Raw genomic sequence first — 18,642 nt, forward strand, 5'->3', positions numbered from 1 at the left:
TGAGGCCAGAACATTAGGCTCGTTTTTTTTCAAATGATACTGTGATGGGAGGACAGTGGGGTGGGTATTCTGGAGGGATAAGATCAAATAGATTGGTATCTTCATTCAAACCAATCTTGGGAACCAAATCCAGCAACTATAGCTAACTGACATGAAGATTGTGTGGTATTAATTAGTTTACTGATATGTTTCTCTGCAGTATTTTACTATATTTAACATTTTTGCTAGGTGCTAATTATGCATTTACTTCTGGGTAAGCAATGTGATAATTGCACTGTTTCTCCTGCATCCTAACTGCGTTTCCCAACAGTAGCATTCATTTACAGGTACACACGGCACTATTTTGTGCTCGAATCATATAACCAATTTTTAATTTGGGTTTTCAGAAAAGTTTTAGGATTTTAAACTGATTTTGACAAGAACTTTTTCAAAATAGTGACAAAGCACCAGTAAATGCAACACTCTTGTTTTCTTGTTTTACCCACTGCATGTCCCTTATAGAGCAGTTATTGTATTACTGTTCAAGGAGCCTGCTCTCCCCACCCGCCAGTGCATTGCAAGCCCTCGTTCATTATTAACGGTGGGTCAATTTCGGTGACTGCTTGAACAACTACCAGGTTTTTCTAGCCTTTTTGGAGAATTCGTAAATCACTGCCTGAGCTCAAAAAATAGTCCAGAGCATTTCATTAATGCCAGCCTGCTGAGGGAGATGATAGGTTTATGTGCTGCCACTTATTAAAGTGTCACAAGGGTGACATGCAGCCTGGCTCCCTTCAACTGAGCTTCAACAGAAGTTTGCAGTGTGATTACTATAATAAGAGTCTATGAGTAGATATCCATGGGATGCTTTCCCATATTAATCCAGGATCATTTATACTCTCTCTACACTTATACTCAACAAATGAATGAACAATCATTCAAAAGAGAAGGAAAAAATCCCATTGAGGTTTGTTGCCATTGGAAGCTAGATTGGCTACATGGCCTTTCCTATCTTTGTTTATAAGACCTGCACCTTAATTTGTTTGCTTTTCCTGTTTCTTGCTCTTGCCGTGTAACCACACAAGGAAAATGCTCATCTTTGTCATTTTATCGCTTTTTCCAACATGTTCAACTACGTTTGTAGTTGTACTCTCTGGTAGCTTCCGTGATTTCCTTTTGCAATGGTAGTCAGATTTTTTGCAGTTTGTGTTGTCTTTTGCAAAGTTATTGATGTGCTCATCCAGGCTTGGAATGTGTTGTGTTGTTGGTTTTAAGCTTGTCGATCGATGACAACCGTTCTCTTGATTGTTACTACTCTGCTCGCCCTTGACTTCTTTTTAAAACCAGTGACTGATTTAAATGCCTGCAAACATTCCTGGAGATGTTTTGCAGTAACTGACAAACATAAAAAGTGTTTGCGTTATCTACAAACATCGCACAGTTTCCAGAAGTGCAGAATTGTTTCATGTTCAGTAACAGGCTGAGAGTAACAGTCAGTGAGTGTTTCAGTTTGTTGGAAAGAGACTGCAAGCTAGGATTGCCTGATGGCTGGTTTTAGGATATTCCTGTTGGCAAATTGGCATTCACCTACAAATACACAGTCACTACACTTTACAGTAAACTTCTGTGAAATACTTTGAAATGTTCTAATGATGTGATAAGATGGCATATCATATGCAAGTATTATTATCATTATTTATGAATATTAAATCCGCCACAAAAAGTGCTTGAGGCTTATTCCATCCATCAATAGTGAAATTTCAGATGGAATTCAGTACTTCCCTGATGCCATCTGATATGTCACCCTTACAGACTATATGGCTCTTGGCACAATTTGTTATTGATGCTGTTGATTAATACAGTCGCGAATCAGCGAGCGGCGGGGCCTCGAGTAAACCGAGTGGGAGACGCGAGGAGTGAGGGTCGAAGGTTTTGGTAGGCCGCGGGCGGGCACCGGCGGGGCGAGAAATTTCAAATCTCCCACCTATATAACGGTTGCGAGGGTCGCCGAGGCCGTCTCTGCTTCAGGGGCAGAGACGCCATTTCAAAATTGTCCGCCTGAAAAAGGCCGAATCTCGCTGCCAGACATCACTTCCTGGCGTCTTTTTCAAATCCGCCAGGGTAGCCTAAGTAAAGTGTGTATTCTACTGTCTCCTGCTACCTTGTCCTCCCTTCCGGTCTCTGGCACCTAAGCCATGACTGCCAACCCCCCCACTCCCCCCCACGCTGTCTCCCATAGCCCACACTATCTATGACCTCATCCTGGATGAGCACATGGATATTCTTGCGTTTACAGAAACCTGGCTCTCCTTGGGGGACCCTGTCCCCCTAGTTGAAGCCTCCCCTCCTGGCTACACCTTTCATCACATCCCCCACCCCAACCAACGTGACGGTGGGGTGGCCCTCATCTCCCAAGCTTCCCTTGGTCTATCCCCCTGTTCTTTGGCTGTTTCTCCTCCTTTGAGCACCTCACCCTCTACATCCCTCCTCTCTCTCCCTCAAAATCCTCTATAGTTTACCTTCCCCCCCTACCTCCTGGCTCCTTCCTCACCAATATCTCCGCTCTCCTCTCATCCCTGTCCCTCTGCACTGAACATCTGCTCATAATGGGTGATTTCAATCTCCACCAAACTCCCTTTGCCCCACCTCCTCGGATTTCACTGCCTTCCTGTCCTCCCTAAATCTCACCCTCCACATCAACTCGCTGACTGACAACCATGGCCATTTCCTCAGCATCGTCATCACACATGGCCTTGACATTTCGACCTGTCAATCACGGACAAGGCCATCTTGGACCACTTCCTTATCTCCCTCACCTCCCACATCCCCCTCCCCTCTTCCAAACCCTCCACCGTTTTTTCCACCCCTGAAAAATCTTTCCCCTTGAGTACCTCACAAATGCCTTTGCTTCCTTGGACCTCCTCTCCTTCTGGCCCTCGACCTGCAGCGATCCTCATGCAGCTGTCAAAGCGCCTGACCCAACTGTCCAGTGCCTTGGGACGTCCTCCCGACGTGAAAGGCGCTCTATAAATGGAATCTTGTTGTTGTTATCTTGTTGTTGTTGCTGAATGACCGTCTCTCTACAATCTTCAATTCCTTGGTTTCCTTGAAATCCAGGGTTGTTTCAAAACCCAACCGCTCCCCCTGATACAACAGTCACCTCCGCTCACCCACCATTCATAAGATCCAGTTTATTCAAAATTCAAACTCATTTAAACTCCATACCCACATCTCACCAGTTCTGGCCAGGCTCCACTGGTTCCTCATCATCGAATAAATTGACTTCAAAATCCTCACACTGGTATTCAAATCCTTTCACTCCCTGACACAGCCCTACCTCGACGACCTCCTCACTCCCCACTCCACCATCTGACGCCTCCGCTCGACTGGCACCGGTCTCTTGCTTGTCCCTCCAACCTCCGCCCCACCATCGGATGTCGTGCTTTCAGTCACTATGCCCCAAAACTCTGGAACACACTCCCTCAATCCCTCTGCCTTGCCCCCTCTCTCCCCTCTTTCAAGTCCTGCCTGAAAACTTTCCTGCTCGACCGTGCTTATGGCCAGCTCCCCCTGGCTTGGAGTCAGGCTCCGCCACTGTTAAGCACTCTGTGATGCTACCCTGCATGGAGGCACTGTATAAGTGCAAGTTGTTGTTGATCTGTAGCTCATGAAATCTTCCTCCATAGGTGCCAGTATCTTAGAATTCCTGATTTTCTGCAAGAAAAGTTGTTTGAGATAACCTTACAAAGGACAACTCTCCTTGGTCTACTGGACGTTTTTAAGAAATGCCAGCAGTGCCTCAAAACAATCTCCTCCAGCACTTCCTGACACAGCTCGCCCTGCTTCACTAGTAATTCAGTCACTGGCCTTCAGAACTCTGTTATTGACTGTTTTTCACCTGGATTCAAAAAAGCCAGGCCAGCGGTGGTCAAATTCAACAGACTTGGCATATTGCTCTAATTGTTTCACATATGGCAACAACTTGCAGTTATATACAGTGCCCTTCACACGTGATAGTGTCTCAGAGTACTGAACAATGACGGAGTTTGGCACGGAGCCAGGGAGAAAAGGGAGATGACCATAGGCACGGTCGAAGATGAAAGTCTTAAGGTGCATTTGAAGACAGATAAAGAAGGGGCAAGTTTGAGAGATTGTGGCAGGGATTTCCAGAGGTTTGAGCTGTAGTGCCTGAAGGCATAACCCCCAATGGTGGAACGGAGGGCTCAGGAACATACAGAAGGTCCAAGCTGGCTAGGCGAAGGGGTGGGTAGAGGAGTGGGGTCTGAATAGTTTCGAGAGGTGGGGAAGTGCTAAGGCGTGAAGTGATTTGTAGGTGAGTGTGAGGATCTTGAAATTGACTCGTTCTTGGCAAGGACTGGGGTGATTTGAGTTTGGTACGGGTGAGGACAAATGCGACAGAATTCTGAAATATTTGTGAATGGTGGAGCTGTGGGGTACTTGGAGAAATCCAGGCAGTAGGTGACAAAACATGGATGAGGGTTTCAGCAGTAATGGGTAAGATAGCTTAGACTACACAGAATGGGAATGGAGAGCTGAACAAGAAATGTAAGATGCAATCTGGATAGGACTTTCTATCATTGTGACTTCCAAAAATAAGAATTGGACAAGAGGAAAGCCATACGATACAATTTACATTTATATGTTTTTACATTGGGAGGACATCTCTAAGTGCTTGAATACAGTAGTTCATGGAGTGCATCTCACCTCAAACCTTGTTTGTCCTTTGAATGACCATATTGAAAAGCGACACAGAGGTTGTGGCTTCTTATCATAGCTCTTGCATTGTGCGGATTATTGATTCCAGCCTCACTAGGTTTCAGTTAGAGTATCGCTGTAGTTATAAACAAGTTCATAATTGAGAACCAGAAGATGATTTAGCAGCTTTTATTATTTTTGAAATTGAATGTTTCTTAAAAAAGCTAAGTGTAATTAGATTCAAAGAATAATCCCAGTAATGTTTATGTCGATTTGCTCTGGAGGGACGCATCCTGCTTACCCAAACCCGGAGAGTATTAGGCACAAGTTAATAACAATAATAATACTTTCATTTGATGTAGTGCCTCATCACGGCTTTGAGACATCTCAAAGTGCTTCACAGAGTGTTCTATAAAGTGAATTGACTGTATATTTTGCAGATGAAACACAGCAGGCAATGGCACACAGCAGTGTCCCACAAACAGTCATGGATTGAAGTGACCAATTTATTATTATTTTTTTGATGGAATTATTACCCCCGGAAAAGAGATCCACCAATCGAACAACAACCGGGTTCCTACTTACTGCTAGGTAAACAGAGGTGTGTGGAGTAAGGAAACTTGTCCAACATTTCGCCCTGTGGGAATTGAACCCAGGTCTCTCAATTCCACAGGGCGAAATAACCACTGAGCTCCAGGACTCCACTGAGATATAGCACCTGGCGGATCTTAGCATTTACGTCAAGAGTTCTGTTAAAGTCTAACCAGCTAAAACCACACTGCCTAGCCGGCTTCCATAGCTTGTCCACCTGGGACCATCCTACCCGTTGTTCGTGCAAGGTTAACAGGATTTAAGCAGGAAGAATTTCTGCCTCCAGCAATTCCAGCACATCGACGAGCCAAATTAGCTGGTTCATCAGCAGCCGTGCCCAACAACAACAAGTTGCATTTATATAGCGCCTTTCATGTGGAGTAGGGTCTCTGTGTGTTTAATCAGTTACGGAGCTTGAAGCTGAGCTGGGAAGAGGGGCTGGTTTCTACAGGCCCTGTCGGAAGAGGAAGTTCTGAAGACAGGCAAGGAGGAGGGATTGAGGCAGAGAGTTCCATGGTTTGTGGTGTAGTGGCTGAAAGCACGACTGCTGATGGTGGAGCAGAAGGGATGAGGTATGTGCAGAAGCTGAGCTTCAGCTGAGCGAAGTATATCGTCTTGAAGCCGGCTCAGCCCAGGACACAAAAGGAGATCCTGTATACAAATTCTGTTAGATTATAGCAGGGTGGTGTTAATATGTGAGAATCAAATCATGTTTTCCCTGATATGATACAGTCCTATCACTGATTTAGCTGTGTGAGCAGCCAAAGTTTAGGTATAGGGGAGAATGGAAGTGGTATTGGTTTGAACCTATCTACATTTTCATTAAATAATAAAACAAAACTCTTTATAAAACTTGAAGATGTGCACCATCAGTGGAATGCCATCAGTCACGATGTCTCTGACCTCTGGAACTCCCTGCCTCCATCCCTCTGCCTTGCCCATCTATATCTATCTTCAAATCTTACCGTAAGATTTGACTGTGCCTTCAGTCACCTCTGCCTTCTCCCTTTCTTGGTGTCCAACCCCGCCACTGTGCAGTGCTCTGCACTATCTTGTGTGAAGGGCACTTTGTAAATGCAAGTTGTTCTTCTATGCTCACAAAAGTGAAATATAACATAAATATTCTCATATAAAAATGTACAGAAAATTGAAGACATATGAGCTTAAAAGCATACAGGGTAACATTATAAGGTTTGCCTACATAATAACACTTATTTCATTTCTAATTAATTTTAGTTTACAAAGGTCTTATCAATGTTGTTGCATGAAAAGTCAGATGTAAGTTGTAATTAGATTTGATTTGTTTGTTTAGATTTTGTAGAAAAGAAATAATGCTTTCTCCCAGTCAGAAAATGTTTGCCTGAACTTTATCAAGCTTTAAGGAGTCAGTATTAAACTCACCCAATAGGTTAGTTACATTAATTGTCTTATGTTTTAGTTATTACAAAATGTCCAACTTAATAGAAGCTAAATTGGTGGTGTGTTATCCGACAAATCATTTAAAACTGAAGTATTCAGCTTCTGACTGCACTAGTTTCCTGGCTCTTGCCGTATTCCAGCCATTAATCTAGATGCCCTTCACTGCAGCTTCTCCAATGCCAAAATGTCCATTTGCTTTGCATTTGCTGCAAACAAAAATCTACAGGGGTCGTCACAGAATGCGTTCAATGTATAATAATTAGTTATGGAATTTAAGCCATCAAAGGAAAAAAAAATTTTTTTTCATCCCTATCATAATATATAATAAATATACAATACCTACAGTAACATCATAGGAGTGTATACCATTGGAAGACTATCACATTTTATCTGGCCAGTCAGACCCAGTTTAAAATAAGTAACACTACACTGTTCTGTCTCCCTGAATTACATTTTAAGTATATATTCCACTAGAATTTGTTAACCGATCTGCCGCCACCCCAGCACTGGGTAATTCCAAACATTTATAATAATAGTAATAATAATCCTTGCATTTGATATCGCTCTTTTTCACATCTTCTCGACGTCTCAAAGCGCTTCACAGAATATACTGTAAAGTGAATTGACCGTATATTTGTGGGCGAAAACGCGGCAGCCAATTGCGCACAGCAGTGTCCCACAAACAGTCATGGATTGAAAATGACCAATTTATTATTGCTTTGTTTTGGAGGGATTATTATTAGGCTCTGTGTGGAGTAAGGAAACTTGTCCAAGGTTTCGCCCCCTGCCTGGAATTGAACCCAGGTGTCTCGCTTGCAAGGCGAGCGCTCTAACCACTGAGCTACAGGACTCCTCCACTGTGTGTGTAAAATACTTCGATCAAACTGTCTGTTCAACTCACCTTTTTGAGCTTGATTGATCTTTTTATCATATTCAATGTTTTTTGTATATCTAATATAGAACAACAACTTGCACTTATTTAGCGCCCTCCATACAGCGTAGCGTCTCAGAGCGCTTAATATATATAGAAACATAGAAAGAAGAGTAGGCCATTCAGCCCCTTGACCCTGTTCCGCCATTCTGTAAGATCATGGCCGATCTGTACCTCAACTCCCAATTACCCGCCCTTGCCCCATATCCCTTGATACCCTAACCTAGCAAATATCTATCCACTTCAGTCTTGAAAATTTTAATAGATCCAGCATCCACAGCATTTTGGGGGAGAGAGTTCCAGATTTCCACTTCCCTTTGGGTAGATGTATTATATCTATTATTTATTTGGGTATATACATTATACATGATAGTATCTTGAGTACCCAATAAGATCTCCCTTGGGTGTCTTCTGTAGTGTGAATATTCAGAGTTTCTGTAACCTCTCCTTGTATGTCAAATGGCTAATTCCAGCTGTCAGTAAGATGCCCTTTGCTGTAGTCCTGCAATGCCAAGATATCCATACTGTGTTACAGCTGCCACAATTGTTTGCAGTATTATTCTAGGTGTGGTCAGATCAGTGTCATTCTCAATATCATGCTCATTATTACTTCCTATGACTTATGCTCTGTCTTTCCAGTTATTCACCCCAAGGTCCTCTTTACTTTCCTTACTGTCAGGGCACGTTTGGACGGTTTAAGCAAACTATCCTGCATCAATCCCAAGTTGCTCTCCTGCATTGAGTCCTGTGGCCTTAGATCATTTAGTCTGTATCCCTCATTACTTCAGTGCATTTGTTCACATTAAATACTTTGCTACTTGTCATCTCAAATCTTTGTACATTCCACATTCCTCTGTATTTGGTCATTCTTTTCCCTGTTCTTTGGATCTCTTACTCCCTCTACCACCCATTTTGGGATCATCAGTGAACTTAGATAGATAACATGGTTTCTGCCTCCACTTCAAAATCAATTTTGGATAGTGTAACTAACAGCCCAGCACTGATCCCTGATGCACCCTGCTGGGTACTGTCTCTGTTGATGATGATGCTTCATGTATATTGCTTCTGAAAAAATTGAGCCAATCTCCGATCCACTTCGGAAACTCCACCTTCCCATTCAACAAGGTTTTACTAAAATCGCAGAGGTAGGGTAGAGTAAGACCATGGAGGGCTTTGAAGGTGAGGACCAGGATCTTGAACTGTATCCTTTGTGTGATGGGAAGCCAATGGAGTTGGGCAAGGATGGGGGTGATAGGGTCCGGGAGCCTGGTGTGAGAGAGGACACGGGCTGCAGAGTTCTGGATGATCTGTAGCTTGTGGAGGGAGGAGATGGGGAGGCAAACAAGCAGTGAGTAACTGTCAAAGTCACACACTTGGCCGATGCATTGGAGAAACTGTACTCAGCAGAAGGACGAGTCTTTAGAGGAGTGAGGGGGGAAACAGGAATTTGAAAAAATCGTTGTGATCACTTTGGTTTGTCACCACCGTGACCCCAAATAATTGAAAAATCTGTTCTCTGTTGCACATTTGTGGGTTAATGTCAAATTTCAATTTTGGGAATATGCCTAAGTAGTGCTCCATTCCACTGTTTCTACAAATTTAAATTGACAAGGAAAACCTTAATTTTTAGAAAAGCAGGCAGTTACAGGAAAGTGAGTCATGGTTCTGCTTGCTAATGTATATAAACACATCACCATTAAGTTATCTGATTTTCATTCCTTGAAATCTGTGATATGTAAATGTCTTTTGCACATGTATTTTATGACTTGGTAATTTCTTTTTCAATCCAGCAGCTTCATAATATTTGCACCACTGAACATCATTTTATTTTCTGTGTATGCAGCTTATTTTCTGCAGATTGCAGAAGAATTGTTTGACAAATGAGTAATATTATTGAGCCAAGGCTGTATTTGTAATGTGACAAGCCAGTTGCAATTTACTTCATTATGAATTTATTTCATCTCCCACAGCAGAAGCCTCCATCTCCAGTACCTAAACCTCGCAGAACTAAATCTATGTACAGTGTAAGATTTTTTTTGTGTGTAAAATGGTGGGTGTTCGAATGGTGTGAGGGACTCCCGACTCTGGGAGACTGGGAAGCTGAACAATCTGTCTGCTATTACTAATCAACATTCTCTGCTGGATCAGCCTGCTTTGAATTTCTCTGTGGTTCTTTGGTCAGTGTGCATGTTTCTGTTTTGTTAAAGGGGGCTGTGTGACTGAATTGGGCTTAGCTTGTGTCATGATTGCTTAAATTGGCTTGTACTTCCCGAAGATGCTTTTTCAACGGGAGTGCAAAGATTTGCAAAGAAAAGAACTGTTGAGAGAACAAGAGATCCTAACTACCACTTTCTTCTTACAGATTGAAAAAATAATGAGTTCCATTGGTGCAGGGATTGACAGTGATTTCAGAAAGGAATGCAATGCCTCAGGTAATTGGAATATGTAAATATATATGTTCACTGTTTGCTTTATTTGGTTGAATAATTTTCAATTGGTATTATATTCATCTCATAAACTAGTTGCACTTAAAGTTGTTCAAGTAGGTCTTTGTATTTGCACAGAAATGGCTTAGAATTATGATCTCTTGAGATTAAAGAAAACTGCTTTGTTTCATGAACTCCAAACAGGCAACGTTGAAAAATAAACCACCTTACACAGCTTTATCATTGCCTTCTGGTCAGGATAATATTTGTGACATTTTACATAGTCAGAATATACAAACTTGGTTTCATCTACATCTCTGATTCCATAAAACGCTGACTTGGTAAGTTTAGTATAGATTTTTTTTACATTCAAATACTGAATCACTCTTCAGAGACGGAAGTTTCTATTGCAGCCTAGACCAAAATAAAACTGCCTTTTCGTCTCTTTCCTCCTAGTTTTGTGCTAAAAATGATTCAGCTGTTACCTTTTCTGAGAGAAAATAATTAGCATTTATTCTGCTGAATAAGATGGAGCCCCACAGAGCTCCGTAGATGCTGGGTTGAAACCAGGCCTTTAGTACAGCATGAAAAACCAATAGCTCAGCGTACTTCAGGCCAGTGTTTGTACACAAGTCGATACCAAATTAGCAGTATGTTCTCTCTCGGGTACAATTGTCTTCCAACATTTTGTTGGGAGGAAAAGATTGTAAAAACAAAAACATAGGGTGAAAATTTTCCAGAATGGAGGCTGACTTTCAGTTGGAGAGAGATTGGAGAGTACATTTTCACAGCTTTGATGCATTAGATTATGGATACTGAATTTAAAGCATGTACCAATCACAATCCCATTATAAACTTGTGTTTTCGATCCATAAAGCTGGACCTTGCCTATGAGTCTGTGAAACAAAAAAGACTGCAGTCCTACTTCCTGGTCATCAGGTCGCTGTTGATGTCACTTCCAGCTTGCTAAGCATGCAGGATGACCTGGGCCATTGTACAGTATAATAAGACGGTGTACTTTAAACAGTGCTGTGTAGATGACAGAGGTAACTACTTCTGGGCAGCAGCAAGGCTTGCAGGAACAACATCTGCTAGTCTGACGCAATAATTCTGTGAGTGTTTCCATATTCGGGTATGGTGATGGACATTCCTATTTGTTTAGGGCCACGTACAGGATTTAATTCTAAGCCAGTCAGTGGAAATAGGCCAAGGACAGGGACCAGGCATTTGGAAGAATATTTCATGATTTCAGCCTGACTGAATGCATGACTGAGCTCTCGCGCCTTATTTTTAAGCTTATTAGAATTGATGTTGCTGTACTACAGTGAAACAAAGCAGCATTTGACTCAGAAAAAAATGTTGTGTTGTTGTACAATACACCCAAACTGAGTAAACATTTGCTGGGATCCTCCTTAAGATGAGATGAAAAGTACGTGCTGACAGCATACACACAGAACACAGGTAGACATGCGATGGTTAAAGCAAACAGGTATGTCCAATATGCCAATATCCAAATGGAATGATGAAGCAGTTAGGGTGGCTTTTAACTTTGTATTTAACTGAGCCACAGAATGGTAGGAAGTCAAGGTTATTCCTTTTATTTTCTACAAAAGCAGACATTTTCAGCACAGGAGGAGTGCATTAGACCCATTGTTTCTGTACTACTACTACTAGTTTACAGTGGAGCCTTGTTATAACACAGTGGTTGGGATCCATAAAATCCCACCTTGTATATCAGTCCCATTTGCAGCCCTTGGGCTGCATTATGGTTCCGTAGAATAGTCAAGTTGGCCGTCTCTGCTGTATGTAGTGAGACCCAATCGCCAGTTTCACTGCACATGCCCATTGCCAGCCGGCTCCCGTGCTAAAACAAACTACCAACTTCCAGATCATCTATGCTCTGCTGATATCACCTCCTGTTTGATGTGCAAAGCAAGAAGTGTTATCATCGGCAACCCCATGAACAGCAAAGCTAAAATGAACAATTTTGGCATCACCTTGTGCCTCCCCATCACTTCTTGCACAGCAAAATGGGAAGTAACGTCAGAAGCGACCAAATCGTCCAGAAATCAGCCATTTTAGAGCAAGGGTCAGCTGGCACTTGGGAAGCAAGCTGGCCAGCTTCAAGCAAACATGGTGAATGGAATTCACAGTGCAACTGCATTATAACCATGTTATAACTGAATTTGTATTATAAAGCAGTGCTCTACAATGGGCCTGTGCTGTATTATTCTTTATTGGTATTCCCATTCTATTCCCCATATCCCTTAATATTTTTTACTGCTTGGATGCTTATCCAGTTTCCCTGTGAATGCTTTTCTTGATCCAGATTCTATAGGCACTTATAGTAAGTAATTCCATACTCTTAACAACTCTTTGAGCGAAGAAATTCCTTGTAAACTCTCCCCTTCTTTTGCTATCAATGGTGAGGATGCCCCCTTGGTGCTGATTCCATGGATTAAAGAAATAGTTTTTCCCTATTTTGTTGTGTCCCTTTCAAATCAATCCCTTCTCAGTTCCTGATCCTCATGGGAGGGAAAACATTTTAGGCAGCCTCTTGAATGAATCGCTCTGGGACAGTATCCTGCGTAAGGGGCACTATATAAAAGCAAGTCGTCGTTGTCGTTGAATCTGTGCTATAACTTCTCCATCTCTACTCATCCTTCCTGTAATGGGGAGCCGAAAACCAAACAAGTCTACAAAGCGCTCTAATCAATGTTGCATACAATTCCAGTAGAATTTTCCTACTTTTATATTGAATTCCCTGGAATTTAGCTTGTGATATTTGCTGCCTGACTTCTCATGATATATGTATTTACCCAAGATTGCTCTGCTTCTCTCCTCCAGTATCTTACCCTTCAGACTATGCTCCCACTACACTACTTGTTCTTCAGAATAAAATAGTATGAGTCCTGCTAACACAGAGCAAATGTCTGTCAAAAATCTATATTTTGGGCCAAAATATTTGGTATAAAAAAAAATTAACTGCATTGATGTATGTACAACAGAAGGTCCTCTTCACACAATTAAATCCTTGCTGATCACAGAAGGTTTTGTTGAAATCAGGCTAACATTTTCCCCTATAGGCGATATACCAATGGAGTAGTCATCAATGTAACTACGTATTGCTCCTGATGCTAACTATCCCCCAACAATTGATCCTTGTGGTTTTTTTTATCTGATTTTAACTTCATGCTTTTTTTAAAATGTTATTCAGTCCACCCCAGGACCAGGAGCTAAAGATAGACTCCAAATTAATGCAACGAATTATACACATGGAAGCTGTTATAGTTATCGGTTCAATTGATAAAGACTAGAATTCATCACCTTTACTTTGCTTTAATTTGTATCCCTGGATGGCTGCTGCTCCACAATACAGGGCAATTATTTATAAACAGATCATTGGAGTGCGGCAGCTCTGAAGTGATTAAAGGGCACTGGTGGTGGATGGTTGGGCGAACATTGTGATGCACTGGATGCTTTACTATGACGTTTCAATTCTTCGATAGAGGCCCCTTCGCTTCCAGTTAGAGCTCAGACTGAGCAATCCCACCCGTGAATGCTGGAATCTGTTTGTACCAGGGTGCATGCAGTTTGCTGCAGAGTGCAGTGTGTTCAGCTTTTCCTTTCCTCCCCTTGAAGTTGCCAGATTTCTCCTGACAGTCATAAGCTGCTCAGGCTATTGCCTGGCTGCACTTACTCTGATGGTGTATTCTAATCAGAGATGTGCGCTGGGGCCGGGAGGGGGAGGGAGGAGAGAGAGACGGAGGGAGGTGACACTGTGAAGGGACCAAGTGTGAGGAGCTCAGCTGGCAGACAATGAGCACTGCTGCAGCATTCGGGAACTCATCATTAATAAGAGTTTGAGACGCAGGATCAGAGCCGAGGCAGCAAGTCAACCTATTGAGCTGCTGAAAGTGCAGAAGTAGCAGCTCCCAGATGCTGAATACTACACAATTGGTGCAAACAAGTTAACTAATAGGGATGGCAGAGAGCCTAGGATCTGTGGTATCCTCTCTGCTTGACTATCACTGTGGATTACTAAAATCTATGCAAAATCCTGCAGCCCGCTATCAGCGTTTGCCTAATTAAGAGCTAAGCAGGCTTTTGGAGCACCTTCGGATTTGCGTGAAAGTACTGGACTGAGATTCTTCTCGGATTAGCTGCCCTACACAAGTGGCCGGGCAAGGCAAGCATGATGTGGCAGTGCCATATCTCCTCCTCGGAGTGCCGCTGTTACCGTCTCAATGGCTTTTCTTTGCTGAAGCGTTTGCCGATCAATCTCTCGACAGGTTCACGGATACTGGAGCAGAGCGTCGGGCAATGGCTGGAGTCCATTGGGATGCAACAATATGAAAGCAAGCTGGTTCTGAATGGCTTTGATGATGTGTGCTTCCTGGTGAGTACACTCAGCTGTTCTCTGTCTCAGGATTTTAACCCCTTTAGCACTTTGCTCGGTTTAAGCTGGTGTTCTGCATCCCTGCTGAGCATCAAGGCATTGCTGCTGAGAAAGGTTAAGGTTGTTTCAAGATTGAGGTGTAAAAACTGGTTTCAGCTAAATAATTAGACTTTTTTTTGCTAATTATAAAGAGTGTCTGAAACTCGTAAAGAGAATAATGTACTATTGGTAAGGAATGACAGTTACTCTGTGTTTGGTTAGTACATTAACATTCAATTATTTCGTAATATCAACAAAAATCATGGTACCGCAGCAATAGTCAGACTCTGCTTACAAAGATCTGATATTAATGGGATGTTGTGACAAAGCTTACAGTTAAAATGTCATTGGTTTATCCTCTCCAGGAGCACTTTTCTGAGGTGGGGGGGTGCAGGGCTCATGTGAATATGAATGATTACAGGTGCTTTCCTTGGTGACTTGAGGGATGTTCCTGATGTAAAATATGACTGAAAATGGTTTGTGTTTTAAACCTTGATTTTCTCCCCAGTGAGCTGCCGAAGTGTGTGTTTTGATACCACAAAGTAAGATGGCAGCTGAAAGAAAAATGTAGCCAACTCCAGCCACGCACTGGACTCTTTTGTCAAAAAAAACAATAAAACAATCATGCAATTCTGTGTTTATTGCGACCTGGCAACTGATGCTTTACAATTGTGTGGCTGTTAGCAAACAGTTCAGTGCCACACAGTGTGTCTTTAACATATGTGAACTTTACATATATCAATTGCAAGGATTATTATTATTGTTACATGATAAAATGAGCATCAACCTTCACATCACTGCTAGGATCCGAACAGAATAATGGCAGGATGCATTCAAGCGTTCCTTCCAGTGCAGATCAACCTGTTTGCAGGTAGCGCTGTCATATCATGGGTTCAGCCTGTCATTCGGTTCCGTACCTCATCCTCCGTGGGTTTTTGGGACACTTGGAACCATGTCCAGGAAGAGATTCCCTGAGTGGGGATTTCTCTGCTCCTGTCGGCACAGTGAGATGACAAAAGTTCTTTATCTGATGTTGCCATTCATGATTTATGACAGAAACTAGATTAAGAAATTCTGTGATCAAAGAGAAATGAAAATTCACAAATGGTTTTATAAAATTCTTCACCCCATCTAGAAGGAGGTCAACATTTGGGCATTGCAAACCTTTTTAAATGTGTTCAACCTAATATATTTTTATTCATTAATAATAATACCCTTGCATTTGATAAAGTGCCTCATCACGTTGTCCTAAAGTCTCAAAGCGCTTCACAGACTTTACTGTGTATTTATGGGTAACACAGCAGCCAATTTCACACAGCAGTGTCCCACAAACAGCCATGGACTGAATGATTGTTTTATCTGGGGGTTTGCACCAGGTCCTCAGGAAAAACTTCCTTCTCTTTTTGAATAATGTAATAGGATCTTTAACATCCACTGAACAGGCAGACAGGACCTCAGTTAAAGTCTCATGTGAAGGCCGGCACCTTCAACAACGCAGGGCATTCTCGGAAATGAGTTGGATAATTAGCCTAGAAAAGATTATGTGATGTTTAAAGTCACAACTTTGAGGTTTGAACCCACAACCTTCTGATTCGGTGAAAGTTGTGTTTTCACCAATCTCCCAAGACCCTGAGGAGATTGAGCAGTAAACTATTTGCAGCTGCAGTACCTCTCCTGATGGACCTGATTTTAATCCTTGCAGAAAATTGCTTATTTCTTCACTGGTCATCAAACAATCTGGCATTTCTTGCACGCACAAAATAAACAAAAATTAATGGCTCTGAAAATATTTGGCAGGTTTTGTAGGTTCATTTTCTTGTTTTGAAACAAATAGACACAGAAACTTTAGATAATTAAAATAAATGCAGTGCTAATCATTTGAGAAACAGATACATAGATTACATTTTAATATTTTACCATCAGTCTGAAGTGATAGAATGTCAATTCAGCATTTTGGAAATGCATCTATTCTGTCTTAGCTTTCCTGTATTGATGCTGATGGTATGTAATTATGCACTGAGATTAAAATACAGACTTTTACGCACTAACATCAATGTTAAACAGGAGAAACGCTTGAGTATACTAAACTTATATCAGTGATTTGATAATCCTCATTATTTATAAAAGCCTGAGCAACAAAAGTGAATTGCAAGTTGCTCATGAGGGTGATGTAATCTGGGATTCCACTTTCTAATTTATTTATATTTGGTTTAATACGCAAGATTCTGCCTTCCTTCTCCTGCCCCTCCACCACCACCCATTGTTTTTCCCCTCCTGTCCTGAAGACATTGACTGATTTAGGGCATAGTTACTTGGATCCTGAGTAAGGTTGGCATCTGTCTGCTTTTATAACAGAAAGACCAGTTTTAAGGGAATCTGTACAGTGCCCGAGTCAGAAGCATTGATCGGACACCAAAATTCGGTTTATTGCAGACTTCCCAACATTCCAAGCGGGATGTAATAAAAAAACCTTACCTGTGAGCGCAGGAAGCACCAGCCTTGTGAGAACAACACAGACCCATCTCGCGAGGCCGTCACACACAGCCCAGCTACTTCCCTCGGTCACAAGTACGGTTTTTTTTAGTGGTGAGCAGCACCGGCAGGCACCACAATCAGCTCATTGTTTGTGATGGCAGCAAGAAAAGAACAGAAGTGTAGTTTTAAGAAGTGCGGCAGAAGAAAAAATAGGTATGTGTGAGACATTTAAATATCATTAAAGTGTTCAGTTTTTCATTGTCCTAATGGCACCTTAAAATTATGTAGTATGGTAATGGACCTTATTGTCTGGTTTTGAGAAACTGGCAAGTTGGCAATCCTAATGCTGGCAGTCCTCTGTGCTGTTTGCCCCGCTGTTTTGAGCTCTGGTTACCTGACTTCTTCATATTCAATTTGCAGCAGGGAGCATTGGAACCCCCCAAGCAGATCTCCTTTCTCATTCCCTTTTCCGCCCACCCACCACCAATTTGTCATGGTCAGATAACAATACAAAGAAGAAATCAAAACTAGGACCTTTCTGGCTTCTTGTGGATCCAGGAGAGCGAAAAGGCTGATATTCAATGCAGTGAGTGAAAATTAGACAATTTAGAGATTTTCAGCCTTAAAACAAACATCTCTCTCTTTACCTCAGCTTCGCCTCATCTCCACAAGATATTGCCCACCTCCACCACCACCTCTCCCGTAGGGCTGCCAAATCAGTTACCCCCATTCTCACCCGCATTCATTGACAACCCCTCCGACAGCGAATTGAGTTCAAGGTCCTTATTTTCAATCCCTCTAGGACACATCCTGGTGTCTTAATCCCTTCATGGTCTTGCCAGAAAACGGATAGAATGGCTGAAAGCCCATCTGCTTATGGTGGACCAGATGGGACAGGGTCATGAACCAGTGTTCGCTGAGCAATGGGAGCAGCTGGGTCAGGTTGCTACAGGAGGTCCCAGAGTTAGATTGGATTTGAAGGTGAAAACACGATCTTGAACTCAGCATTGTTGAGCGATTTATGACATCGTCACTGATATGAAAGGCACTGTATCATTGTAATTCTTTTTGAATATCAGATGAGACCTTATAAGGGAATGTACGATTTTTAATAGTGCTGAGAAGTGAACCCAAAAAAGCTTTGAGATATGCCAGGGCAGCGGAAGTAGAGGGCACAGATTCAGGTTAGAAAAGGGCAGAAAGTGGAGTCCTGTAACTCAGTGGTTAGAGCACACTCACCTCGCAAGCGAGTGATCTGGGTTTGTTTCTCCGCAGGGTGAAACGTTGGGCAATTTTCCTTATTCCACACGCCTCTGATTACCTAGTAGTAAGTAGGAACTCGGTTGTCAGTCGATTGACAGATCGCTTTTCCAGGAGTAGTAATTTCTTCAAAAAAAAATTTATAAATTGGACACTCAAACCACAACTTCTTGTGGGACGCAGCTGTACACAATTGGCTGCTGCGTTTTGCCCACAAAATATACAGTCATTTCACTTTACAGTATATTCTGTGAAGCTCGTTAAGACATCTCGAAGATGTAATAAGGCACTATATCAAATGCAAGGATTATTATTATTAAGACAGAAACCAGGAAGTGTTTCTTTACCCAGAGGGTAATTAACGATTGGAATAGATTTTCAGTACGTTCATTGAGGCCAGGACATTG

The 18,642-nt window shown here is 42.1% G+C and overlaps 1 protein-coding gene across 3 annotated transcripts in view; it reads left to right on the top strand.

Annotated features, from left to right (window-relative positions):
* anks1ab (ankyrin repeat and sterile alpha motif domain containing 1Ab) overlaps positions 1-18,642 on the top strand; it is a 197,066-nt gene that overhangs the window by 112,164 nt on the left and 66,260 nt on the right. For 2 of the 3 annotated variants that reach the window (XM_042342162.1, XM_007894134.2), the window contains exons 14-16: positions 9,607-9,660; positions 9,999-10,068; positions 14,355-14,461. In XM_042342162.1, coding sequence (XP_042198096.1) covers positions 9,607-9,660; positions 9,999-10,068; positions 14,355-14,461 — 231 coding nt within the window. The remainder of the gene's footprint in view (positions 1-9,606; positions 9,661-9,998; positions 10,069-14,354; positions 14,462-18,642) is intronic. The other variant, XM_042342163.1, reaches the window with a different exon arrangement.

Source organism: Callorhinchus milii, unplaced genomic scaffold, assembly GCF_018977255.1.
Source record: "Callorhinchus milii isolate IMCB2004 unplaced genomic scaffold, IMCB_Cmil_1.0 Scaffold19, whole genome shotgun sequence".
Classification (NCBI taxonomy): Eukaryota; Metazoa; Chordata; class Chondrichthyes; order Chimaeriformes; family Callorhinchidae; genus Callorhinchus; species Callorhinchus milii.